This window comes from Pelobates fuscus, chromosome 4 (genome assembly GCF_036172605.1).
Source record: "Pelobates fuscus isolate aPelFus1 chromosome 4, aPelFus1.pri, whole genome shotgun sequence".
Lineage (NCBI taxonomy): Eukaryota > Metazoa > Chordata > Amphibia > Anura > Pelobatidae > Pelobates > Pelobates fuscus.
The window spans coordinates 244,196,624-244,209,735 of NC_086320.1; the positions used below are offsets into that span (position 1 = coordinate 244,196,624).

Here is a 13,112-nt window from a genome sequence, read left to right on the forward strand (position 1 = left end):
CTCCTGCACACGTCAGACGTATTTTCAAACGTCTGACGTGTACAGGGCCTTTTTAGGGCCCTGCATGATAGGAAGTCCCTCTAGTGGCCGTCTGAGTGACGGCCACTGGAGGTATTCCTATCAATCAATGTAAACACTGTATTTTCTCTGAAAATACAGTGTTTACATTAGATTGCCTGCAGGGAGCGATAGATCTCACCTGAACAAATACATTAAGCTGTAGTTGTTCAGGTGACTATAGTGTCCCTTTAACTCTGTAACTATCCAGAACAACACAAAACCTGTACCTGTACGGTTTTACTTGGGAGACTTTGCTGAACACAAATATTAGTGTTTCAAACAGTAAAACATATCACAACGATGATATCCTCAGTGGGAGTGCCTTTTTTGCATTTTTGCACACGCAAACTGTGCTTTCACTGACAATATAATTGTTGTGATACGTTTTACTGTTGTGAAACACTAATATTTGTGTTCAGCGAAGTCTCCCGAGTATAACAGTACCCACCATGTACAGTTTTTTATGGTGTTTTGAAAAGTTACAAAGTCAAATATAAGGCTTGCATTTACTTTTTTCACATTGAAATTTGCCAGATTGGTTATGTTGCCTTTGAGACCGTATGGTAGACCAGGAATGAGAATGATCCCCATGGTGGCATACCATTTGCGAAAGTAGACAACCCAAGGCACTGTCCAGACTTTTTTATTAGCCACTTAGTCACAAACACTGACCAAAATTAGCATTTAAATTAGTTTTTTGCCTTTTTCACACACAACCAAATATGAAGGCTAACTTTAATCTGTGTTTGTGACTAGGTGGCTACTAAAAAAGACTGGGCATACCCCATTTGTAATACCTTGGGTTGTCTACTTTTGCAAATGGTATGCTATCATGGGGGTAATTTTCTTCCTGGGCTACCATACGGTCTCAAAGACAACATGACCTGTCTGGCAAATTTCAATGTATATAAACTGGAAAATGTAATGTGCTATATTTGACCCTGTAACTTTCCAAAAAAAACATAATACCTGTACATGAGGGGTACTTTTGTACTCGGGAAATATGTGTCCTCTATTGCAGTAGCAGATAAAAATATTATGAAATTCACAGTCATTAAAATACCATGCAGAACTAAAAAAAATTCTTAATTTCCCTCATTTTTTAAATATTTTTTTCATATTAAATTATGTTTAATATATAAATATTTGATGTGAAATGAAAACACTGTTTCTCCTGAACAAAATTATATATGATAAGTGTTGGTGCATTTAATATGAAAAAGGTGAAATATGGTTGAACAACATTTAGTTCAAATTCCAGGTTTTGTTAACGTTTTGTTTGATCTTAATTTGTACAACTGCCTCAGTCCTTAAGGGGTTAATCTTGTAATTAATATATAATAATTAAGCTATAATTAACTACATTAATATTTTTGATAGTTCATGGTATTATAGTTGAATACGTGGATAGAAAATACACAAAATATTGTAATATTAAATGTATATTTAATATAATTATAATAACGAGTGAGCACATGCTAGCAGAATGTCAATTTACTACAATAATTATACAATACAAAACTACAACATATTACTTACAAAAGGCTTTAACAGTTGCTATATGTTACAATGGAATCACATGGTACTGATACCGGAGAAACTGACGGAAGCCAAGCACAGAGAGATGGACACAGGTTTCTTCAGGAAGGAAAAGATTCTTTATTCGATTCACCGACCGGGACTCAGAGGGACTAATGTCACCAAAAAACAGCAAAGTCTGAGTCCTGATCATACAGTGTAGGTCCCTTATATAGGCATGTAGCTCCTCCCATAATCCGTTCAACCTACACATACTCTTATCTAATCAACCGAATAGAGACTAAAATCCTGTTTGACCACATGCCTTGCCCAGCACAATGGAGGAGGGGAAATACTCGTATATCCTGTATTCCTACATATGCTCCTTACACTACTGATTGTATCTTAGCTACGTGTAACTGACTAACTGATACATCAACATATGCAAGTGCACATACCACGTGGCAATCTTGTCCTAGTAAATTTATTTTTACTGAGATTCCACCACAGTACAATACAAAACAAGACCTTTCTAGGGCTAAACAGTCAGCTGCTATATTCTTTGGCAGACAATGAGAGAGTAAATGGAGCCTGAATCCCTCCTACATCTGGCTTTTATTCCCAGTGTATTCCTAAGTAGGCTGGCCTGTGATGTCACTGCCAGATGCACATGGCCTCTAAAGTATTAAAGGAACACTATAGTCACCTAAATTACTTTAGCTAAATAAAGCAGTTTTAGTGTATAGGTTATTCCCCTGCAATTTCACTGCTCAATTCTCTACCATTTAGGAGTTAAATCACTTTGTTTCACTTTATGCAGCCCTAGCCACACCTCCCCTGGCTATGATTGACAGAGCCTGCATGAAAAAAAAAAAAACTGTTTTCACTTTCAAACAGATGTAATTTACCTTAAATAATTGTATCTCAATCTCTAAATTGAACTTTAATCATATACATGAGGCTCTTGCAGGGTCTAGCAAGCTATTTACATAGCAAGGGATAAGAAAATCTTAATTAAAGAGAACTTGCAATAAAGAAAGCCTAAATAGGGCTCTCTTTATAGAAAGTGTTTATGGAAGGCTGTGCAAGTCACATGCAGGGAGGTGTGACTAGGGTTAATAAACAAAGGGGTTTAACTCCTAAATTGCAGAGGATTGAGCAGTGAGGCTGCAGGGGCATGTTCTTTACACCAAATCTGCTTCATTAAGCTAAAGTTGTTCAGGTGACTATAGTGTCCCTTTAAACTCATTATGCTTTATTTTATGACAGAAATCATTATATTAATACCATTACAACCAGTGATTTGAGCAGTGGTATTAGACTGCAGTCATTTTAAGAAGCACCAAGTTCCTGCAACCGTGTCAGTGTTATTATTGGCTATCTGTTTGGCTGATCTGAGGCAAGCCATAACAGTTCACTGCTCATTTTAAGAGTTGTGAATAAGTTAATTTTTTTTAAAGAATTAAAAAAAAAAAAAAAGCCACTAGGCTAGCACTCTAATTTAGTGAGGCTGCCTGATGCAGATAAACTTGTGAGACTCCTTGCTAATGCTACCTCTTGGTCAGACTCTTATTGCAAGTTTTAAAAAGACAAAGATAGGAAGAGATTTCTCCTGACTTCCAGCTGCTCTGGAGCCCATGTGCAGATGAGGATTAACTTGGGTTCACTTGTGTCCCTAATGGAAGGAAAAGAGGATTTATACCTGTGGAGTTCTAAAGTAAACTGGCTCCATGTCACGGTTGCTGTTACCTTATACACAGGAAAAATAATATCCATAAAGTGAGTGTCCTACTTGGGATTGGTGCGTAGCATATGCAGCTTCCAGGGGGTGCTGCATGGCAACCACGATGTCTCCAGTCCTACATCGCTCTAGTCAGAGTGAACGCGTTCCGACACCCCTGGTGCAGACCATGGTCTGCACTACCCCACTCCTGCGAGGCTGCAGGATCCTTGTGGCAGCATTGCGCACCTACTGGAGTCTTTAGTAATTACTTGACCCTATAGATTTAGGTTTTTACATTAAAATAAATTGACAAGTCATCTGCCCTTCACAAGTCACAACCCTTTGTGTGATTTGGTGCAGGGTGATGATCCTGTCCAATATAATTTTTGTTTGTCCGTATATAAACTTCCCTCTTTTTGAGGATCATTGCCCTGTCATAGGTTTTTGATAAAAATGAAAATCCAGCGCACTCACTTATCTACTAAACAGCTATTTTGGTTCTGAACAATTTTGTTAGTTTTATTAACACCTAATCTAGGCAAAAGATAATGGGGGTTTAGTTACATTATATGATCATACATTGCATAAGCCTGCCACAATGCCAATGTACCCCATCTTTGGCAGGCCCTACTCTGTCTGCTAAATGATCTACTCACTTAGGGAAATCCTTCCATCTCGCTTTCTCTGCAGTACAAGGCTTAAATAGGGTCCTGAGATGAGGCGCCTGTAACAGGGAAGGGTGCAAAACCAAAGAGCTGGCTAGACTCCAAAATATATACATATGGAAGAAAACAAGGGTTTGGCTGCACTCACCTAAACATGTTTAACCCCTTAAGGACACATGACATGTGTGGGGTGCTGCTGGGGGCCAATAAGTACAGTAACATTTTTAATCCAGCGCACTAACTTATCTACTAAACAGCTATTTTGGTTGCATGCATGTATGATCATACAATGTAACTAAACCCCCATTAGTTTTTGCCTAGATTAGGTGTTTTTAATAAAACTAACAAAATTGTTCAGAACCAAAATAGCTGTTTAGTAGATAAGTGAGTGTGCTGGATTTTCATTTTTACTGTACTTATTGGCCCCCAGCAGCACCCCATATAAACATGTTCAGGTGAGTGCGGCCAAACCCTTGTTCCCTGTTTAGTCTACCCGAGAGTGCGTACTGAATAGTTGTTGTGTTTCCTGTTTCTGACCCGGCTTCCTTGTTACTATCCTGATTTTCTATTTTCCTGACGTCAACTTATTTGTATTTTGAGTATTTCTGGCATCCTTGACCTTGGCTTTCATTTGACTCTGCATTTATGCCTTCCTAGGGCACACATTAGCCTAGCCACTCTAAGGTCCGGTATGCATATCTCCCTCTTCCTTTTTCATTGGTTTAGTTACGGTTTCCCTAAATTCTGTGTGAAGGGGTTACCCGATCTTGACAAGTACCAGGCTTTACGGTGTCTGGATTTAACGATTTACAAGCGAGAATCAAAGTCAGGAATAGTTGAGGTCAGGGATACATTGATAGGGATACATTGATATGGATGCATTAAAAAGAAGCCAGGTAGGATACCAGAAATACACAGGTCAATATACAAGCCGGGTCAAGATACCATAAGATAAGAGGGTCAAAATGAAGCAAGGTCAATAACGGGAGAGTTGCATGAGCACTAAACGTATTGCTATACAGAAACTACAATAGGGAAATCCGTAAGGGCCTGAACAGGCTTTAAATAGGTTTACATGTGTTCTCATTGGTCCACATTATCTCTGCGACTCCAAAAAGCATGGGGTCACATAAATAACACGGTCTCTTTAACCCCTTAAGGACACATGACATGTCTGACACGTCATGATTCCTTTTTATTCAGAAGTTTGGTCCTTAAGGGGTTAAGGGCGTGATGTCAAATTTCACAGTTTTATTTAAGGGCCCGTAGTTCAGCCCGTGAACCAGCAGAGGGAGCCGTTTGCAGGACCGTTCCACGTTGCGGCACTGGCTGAATAGCCAATACCTACATTCGGTCTCCCAAATTGTTCCCTCTGCTGGTTCATGGGCCGAACTACAGGCCCTTAAAATTTTAAAAAGTTAAAATTGACTTGAGAACTTAAATAACTCTTGCGCATGCAGCATTGCTGTAACAGCCCGTCTGGTCATTGCAAATTATTCATAGTCCCCAAAAGGTAACAGTTCCAATTTAAGAAAGCTGCCACTTCTGCAAAGTCACTTCTGCAAACCCTTATTGCCAAGAGCTGCAGATGGTGAATGTTCTTCAGGGACACCTGGACTCTTTATGTGTCAGGTGCAGTTTCTTCTAGGCTTTCGGCACCACCCTCTACAGCAGTGGTTCCCAACCCAGTCCTCAAACCCCCTACCAGTCCAGAACTTTTATTGTTCCCTCATTTGTCTGTTTGTTTGGCCCTGTCCGTAAGGTCCCCACGCTTATTTCTTTTATACCGAACAATTCACAGAACGTCCGGCCACCCAGCATGGAAGTGTGCTGCTGATTAACCTCTTGGCCTCATTAGAACGTTGTGGTTAACCACAGACACTTCCTAATTGTTGAATGCCGACTGGGTGGTCGTCGTTTGTATGCCGACCATGAGGCGGCGCCCATCTTGGACAAACGAATGCTCAGTTGTGTTCGTCGATGGTTTCATGGAACTAAAAACGGACACTGTTTCTCCTAAACACTGCTGAAAGCCGCCGACCTCCCCAGCATACGAGCGCCAGTCAGTTCGGTAGTTTCTTTTCACGAATCGACTTATCCCAGATAGCTGTGCCATGGAGCCCATTCGTATAACGAAAGACTATGTAAAAGACTTTGGCTCCATGGCGATTGAACTGTGTGTATAGGATCTGAGCGCCATTCGGTAATAATGTGCACTCAGATCCCAGCTATCTGGGGATGTGTTGAATGTATCTATTGTGTTCGGTAGTTCTTGTATTATGTATTTTTATGTATTTTCACTATTCTGTATAAAATGGAGTTTGGGCTCTGTCCTCGGAGATAATTGAGTTACTTCCCAATTATCTTCAGGACAGAGAGGAGGGTCCTATACAGTAAAAGAGGAGTGTTTGTGTCTTCAACTCTGTGATTGGCTAATGTACAATAGGTGTCCCAGTTTTCCACCATGTCCCCTAGGGGAGTGTCCACCTGGTGCAAAACCTGCATAAATACCGGGCAGGTAGCCCATAATAAACCAGATTCCTGCTGACCCTCAATACAGAGCTTTGTTTCGTACTTGGGGGGGATTTATTCGTATGGTGATTCTCGTTCGGATGTTTGGAGGGTGTATGATTCATATGGTTCCTGTTCGGCTGATTGGAGTGATCAGTGGTTGCCTTCGTATTCGGGAAAGGAGCACCTTGCTCGGTTTTAACACCTTTTATCCCTGGGGTATCGTAACACTGTCCTCTTCAGGCTCTGCTTGCAGCTTCAGTGGAGTTTTGCATGGTGGTTGTAAGCTTCATGGTGGTGAACTCAAATACAGTTCCATTTATTTTTTTGGGCCTCATCACTGTGGTGTAGAGGTTACAGTTCTAGGCACAGTGTACACAGGGTCCACATCCGGCTTATAGTAACTTGAGGGGTCAGCATTAGGTGATTTTGTTGCACTTTTAGGGTAACTTGTCTTCTTGTACAGACATTCATACCATTGTGCAGTCTTGGCATGACTCTAGTGAAGACTGAACGTGGATCTCAAGATCCTGCACTATTCTCATTTATTTTGAGCCTCTGCAATTTATTTGTGTAGGTGGCGGTGTAGGATTTATGCTTTAACCCCACTGCTCCTTTAAAACTCTGCCCACCCCCCTTCCCTATCTTTCTCCTGCTTTGAAATTCACTCAATTAGTCTGTTCAAACCCATCTCTGGTAACATAGCTGTTATCTATCGCCCCCCTGGTTCCCCTAGTCTGTTCCTTGACCATTTATCTGTTTCCTTTCAAGTAATATCCCTTTCCTAATTCTTGGGGATTTCAGCATTCCCATTAACTCACCCCTGACCTCAGTAGCTTCCAAACTCCTTTCTATTACCTCGTCCCTCGGCCTATCACAATAGGCTAATACACATGTAGCTGGCAATACCCTCAATCTTATTTTATCTAATGCATGCACTATCTCTAAGCTCCACAACACTCCATTTCCTCTCTCAGATAACAACCTCTTATCATTTGTTCTTGAAAGCCCCCTCACCCAACAGCCTCATCCTAACCCGCCTCAACTCAGAAGGGACCTAAATTCTCTTGACCTTCAGCAACTCTCAGCTGAACTCCATTCCAAACTCTCATTCATCCCCACTTTCTCCTGTCCCTCTCTGACTATCTCCTCATATAATACTACCCTCACCGCCACCCTGGACGTTGCACCCCTGCTCCAAAGATGCACCTCAAGGAAGACGCGCCTCCAACCTTTCTACACTAAATCGAACCGCTACCTGCAGAGATGCTCTGGTTCAGCTGAACACTGCTGGAGGAAGTCCCGCACCTTGTCAGACTTCCTCCATAATAGATTAATTTTGTGTTCATATAGCATAGCCCTCACCCTTGCTAAACAGTCATACTTTTCTTCTCTTGTTAGTTCATGCTCACGCAACTTTCTCCTTTGCCCACCTCAAGTAACCCTTTAAACTTACCTTTCAGCAGATAGCCTTGCATGTACCTTACCAACAAGATTGAACAGTTAAGGAAAGAATACTCTCCCCTTTGCTCCACCCTCTCGCAACCACACATGGACCTATCTTCCCTACTCTACAGGCCTTCTCCCCAGCTACTGAACAGGAGGTGGCTTCTCTTCTCCTCTCGTCCCACCACCTGTCCGCTTTATCCAGTACCTTCCCACCTTATCCGATCTCTCTCCCCTTGTACCATCCTTAACACACATTCTAAACTGCTCTCTTTCATCTGGTGTTGTCCCTGCTCCCCTTAAGCATGCTACTGTCGTTCCCATCCTCAAAAAGCCATCCCTGGACCCATCTTTCCCTTCCTACTATGAGCCCATATCCCTGCTTCCTTTTTCTCAAAACTTCTAGAAAGACTTTTCTTTACTCGTATGACTCACTTCCTAAATTCCAACTCCCTCATCAATCCTCTTCAATTTGGCTTCGCACCCTCCACTCTACGAAGACTGCTCTTATTAAAGTTACAAATGACCTCTCTGCCGCCTTTGACACTGTTGATCATGTCCTCCTTCTCCAAACTCTTCAATCCCTCGGTCTATGTGACACTGTCCTCTTGTGGTTCTCCTTCTATCTCTCCCAGCATTCGTTCAGTGTCTCCTTGTGCAATGAAACCTTCTCCTCTCGCCTTGTCTCAGTTGGAGTCCCCCAAGGATCTGCTCTAGGTCCCCTTCTGTTCTCTCTTTATACTGCCTCTCTTGGCAAACTCATTAACTCCTTTGGATTCCACTACCATCTCTATGCTGGCATAACCCAGATATATCTCCCCTCCCCTGGTCTTTCCCCTGCGGTCCTGCAACGTGTCACTGCTTGCCTTTCTTTAATCTCTGATTGCATGTCCTCCCGCTTTCTGAAACTCAATCTCTCTAAAACTGAGCTTCTTATTTTCCCCCCTCATAATGCTGATCCTCCTCCTTCACTTTCCCTGCAAGTTGATTGTACTTACATCAGTCCATCCTTGCAAGCTAGTTGTCTTGGTATTATTGATCCTGGCCTCACCTTTGCGCCACATATCCAGTATGTTGCTATTAGTATTATGTTACAAGAGCAATCTCGCCACATTGCATTGGAGAAGCCTGGCTGCCCGCCTGCTGCCTTTGGACTATGGCCCTGGGAGATTGGGCCCTTTAAAAACAGTATTTGGCCATACCAGAGTGTATGTCACTCATTCTGGCCCTTTAAATACAGTGGGGTCATTCGGTACTTGCCCTGTGTGAACGGTGATACCCCAGATAGCTATGCCATGGAGCCCATTCATATAATGAAAGACTATGGGAAAGACTTTAGCTCCATGGCAATTGAACTGTGTGAATAGGATCTGAGCGCTATTCGGTAGTTTTGTGCGCTCAGATCCCAGCTATCTGGGGATATGTAAAATGTGTGTTATGTGTAAAAGGTGACTTTATGTATTTTAAAGTGTTTTATGTGCTCAATGGAGTCTGCCTCTAGCCCTGGATAATTGGATTAATTTCCCCATTGTCTCCAGGATAGAGGCCTCTGTAAAACCTGTTTAAACCAGATTGCCATGCTGCCAGCCAGGGACCAAAATATACTTTTACTAACTTTTGAACCCCTGGTCTGATTCATGCCATTTGTTAATATGTTGTTCCCCTGAATGGATTGATTGTGAATATGTAATTTTTATGTGAATGTGATGTATGGTTTTAGAGTTATGAATGTTAGGTAAAAAGTATGTTTTAAACTGTACGTATAATTGGGTTACCTCTCAGGCTAAGGGGAGGAGATGTGTGGGATGTAACCATTGTGTGATTGGGTAATTCATAATTGTCTGTGGGCGTCTCTCTTGCAGGGGAGAATTGCATAAAAGCAGAGTGTGTGTCATTAAAAGTCAGTCTTGTTCCAGCATTAAGCTTTGGCTCATGTGTGGATTATTTGGCGATCCCAGGGATATTTCTACTCGTGGAATATTGGGTGATTTTCTTTTATGGGAAGAAGGGAATACTTGACGGAGTAACGGATTGTACCGCCACATATTAGTAGGATGACTAATTATTCCTTTTTCCTCCACTGATACTCACTTTTTGCTTTCCCTGTCACTTCCTACACGGCTTATGCTCTAGCTAACAAGCCATCCCTGGACAGTGCCACAGCTATTAGGCATCAAAGGCCCAACATTGAAAGGCAGGTACTTGGTAGCCTTTGTATACATTTTACAATTATTATTTCTGATGTATTAAAGCTTTTGGCAGGAAGGTGCTTTAACTAGCTGTTCCCCTCTAGTCTTGTTTCCTCTGATTGGGTATAATATCCTACATATCCACTACTGATGGACTCTTACCATCCAAGGAAGGAATACAGAATTATCTAACAAATTACTTTCCTTCCAGATGGTAAGAGTTATTAGGTGTTAATGCTTTTCCTTCTGCATCTACCTCCCTGTGTGCTTTGATGATTCTTCCTGCTTTTCCTCTCTGCTTAGCTATATTTAGACCTGAGGATTCTAGAGGAAGGTCTGGAATAGTATCAGTATGCCAAAGTGTTGAATTTGACTGTTTTTGCCCCCCACCACTGGTTGTAAGAAACTCTATGCCATATGTCATGACTCATGAGGTCTCATCATATGTAAATCAGTAAATTAATTTGTCAGGTAATATTAAAATTAGATATACTGTATATACATTTAATATTCTCTGTATCAAACAGAAATCGACACTGAAAATAATAAACACATTTCTATATACTTTTATACGTATGCATAGCCAGACAGCAGCTTCTGGCAGCGTTCCTGATGAATCTTAGCCCATTGCCCATGAGTAATGGCCTCCAATTCAGTAATATTCATGGGTTTGCATGCTGCAAACATTTTTCAAATCCCACCAGAGATTTTCTATGGAGTTCAAGCCAGGTGACTGTGATGGATCTGCAGAATTTTCCAGGACTTTGTCTGCAACCAAGCCTTGGTAAAATTAGAGGTATGCTTGAGATCGTTGTTTGTTAGAAGGTCCAATGACCAAGCTTCAGCTTCCTCTCAGAAGGCATGACATTTTCTTCTAGGATTTCCTGATACTTCAATGAATCCATCTTGCCTTCCACATGCTGCAGGTTTCCAGTCCTAGAGGAGGCAGAGCAATTTAGTTGAGCCTCACACTTTCTTGTTTGCCAGCTCGATAATGCTATGTTTTTGGTCTGTCTGGTCCTCCTGTCCTACTTTCCCAGTATCCAGAGGCCTGCCATGCCTGTATGTATCCAGATGCCTGCCCTGCCTGGCCTGTATCCAGAGGCCTGGCCTGTATCCAAAGACCTGCCCCGCCTAGCCTGTATCCAGAGGCCTGCCCCGCCTAGCCTGTATCCAGAGGCCGGCCCCGCCTAGCCTGTATCCAGAGGCCGGCCCCGCCTAGCTTCTATCCAGAGGCCTGCCCCGCCTGGCCTGTATCCAGAGGCCTGCCCACAGGCCTGCCCTGCCTGGCCTGTGTCCAGAAGCCTGCCTTGTCTGGTCTGTATCCAGAGGCCTGTCCTTTCTGGTCTGTATCCAGAGGCCTGTCCTTCCTGGTCTGTATCCAGACAGAGGCCTGCCCTGCCTGGCCTGTATTCAGAGTCCTGCCCTGCCTGGCCTGTATTCAGAGGCCTGCTCTGCCTGGCCTGTATCCAGAGGCCTGCTCTGCCTGGCCTGTATCCAGAGGCCTGCCCTGCCTGGCCTGTATCCAGAGGCCCTTCTGCTACACTCAGTTATCTATGTTTAAATGTATTTAATTGCCTTCCGTAAATATCAATACACTTAATGTTTGCCTTGATTTGTGTGTATATTGTTTTTTTTTGCATTCTGTGTTCCACCCTATAGAGGGTGCTGCTCTGGTCAGCACCCCTTCCCGACCAAACCCTTGACAGTTACTCTCCAGCTTGATATAGTGTACATGGTGATGCACAAATGCAATATTGTGTGTAAAGATAACCATCTCAAGGGAGATATGAAGCAACGTAACATTTATATAACATTTTGAGTGTTACATGTATAATCTATCTTACATATATTTACTTATGTTTGCAAGAGCATTCATAACCTTGTGATTTTATTTTCTTCTCGTTTAGGCTTTATCCTGTGGATAAGACTAGAGTGAATGAGTATGGAGAGTCTTATGAAGAGAAACCAAAGCGCAAACCACATATAAATTAGACATTCATCTGAACTGTATCAATTACTTGAAAGTTACCATAGTGTGGTATGGAGAAAAGTGAAAATGTTCCAAGAGTATTTTTCAATGCTTCATACAATCATTTGGACAACATCTACATTGCCAAAAGCCTGAAATGTATTCCCTTACACTGGTAGTTTTTCTAGTTTTGTTAATACATTTTTTGTTGAAATTTGTTTAATATCAGGCAACATCGATATTAACCTTGTTGCCTAAAATCGGTTTAAACATATGACTCTTGTACAGAAGTTACTTCATTTCGTCATGGTATATATGTTAGAATGGGAAGCCTAAAATTCAAGGAGGACCATACCGTTGTTTAAGCTGTAATCTTTGGTGCACTGTGGCTTAATGGACGACATCTGGGAGGCTTTCAAATTTACCATACATGAAACTTACGGTGGTTATGTAAACATTGTATTTACATTTCTATACTGTTAAAAATTGAACTATTTTAAGAGTTGTAAAATTATAAAATCAAGTCATAACAAACATGAAATGTAATAATGTACAATATGTTGTATTTATTTTTCTTCCTTAAGCATGTTTCAAACCCTTTGGGGATAATGACATGATCGATGTAAGGGCAGATGAAGTGGAGCAACACAAATTTGCAATTTTAGTAGAAGATGTTTGCTGGCTGGTATCAACCATTAATAAAAAAAAAAAAAAAAAAAGGAAACAAAGAAATTAGTACTTTGGAATGTTAAACAAAAACCCACAAATCCACACAAAAAAAAAAACACTTAAAAAAGATATAAAGCCTTAAATGACTCTCCAGGCAGAGTCTTTTACTCACCTGGTTCCAGCGCCGGGAGCCTCGTGAAGCCGCGCCCCCTATTTCGTCAAAATGACGTAATAGGCGGGCGCGAGCAGGGAGCATTCAGACGCTTTGGAAGCGTCATTGCTCCCTTGTGCGCATGCGCGGCTTCGCCACACATGCGCACATACTTCAGAGGGCAGCATTCATGCCGCCCTCTGAAGTC

The 13,112-nt window shown here is 41.9% G+C and overlaps 1 protein-coding gene across 2 annotated transcripts in view; it reads left to right on the top strand.

Moving 5' to 3' along the window:
- The window catches only part of CLPTM1L (CLPTM1 like), a 469,239-nt gene extending 456,636 nt beyond the window's left edge, over positions 1-12,603 (top strand). For both annotated transcript variants that reach the window (XM_063452024.1, XM_063452023.1), the window contains exon 18: positions 12,023-12,603. In XM_063452024.1, coding sequence (XP_063308094.1) covers positions 12,023-12,107 — 85 coding nt within the window. In that variant the 3' untranslated portion in view covers positions 12,108-12,603. The remainder of the gene's footprint in view (positions 1-12,022) is intronic.
- Positions 12,604-13,112: the final 509 nt, after the last annotated feature.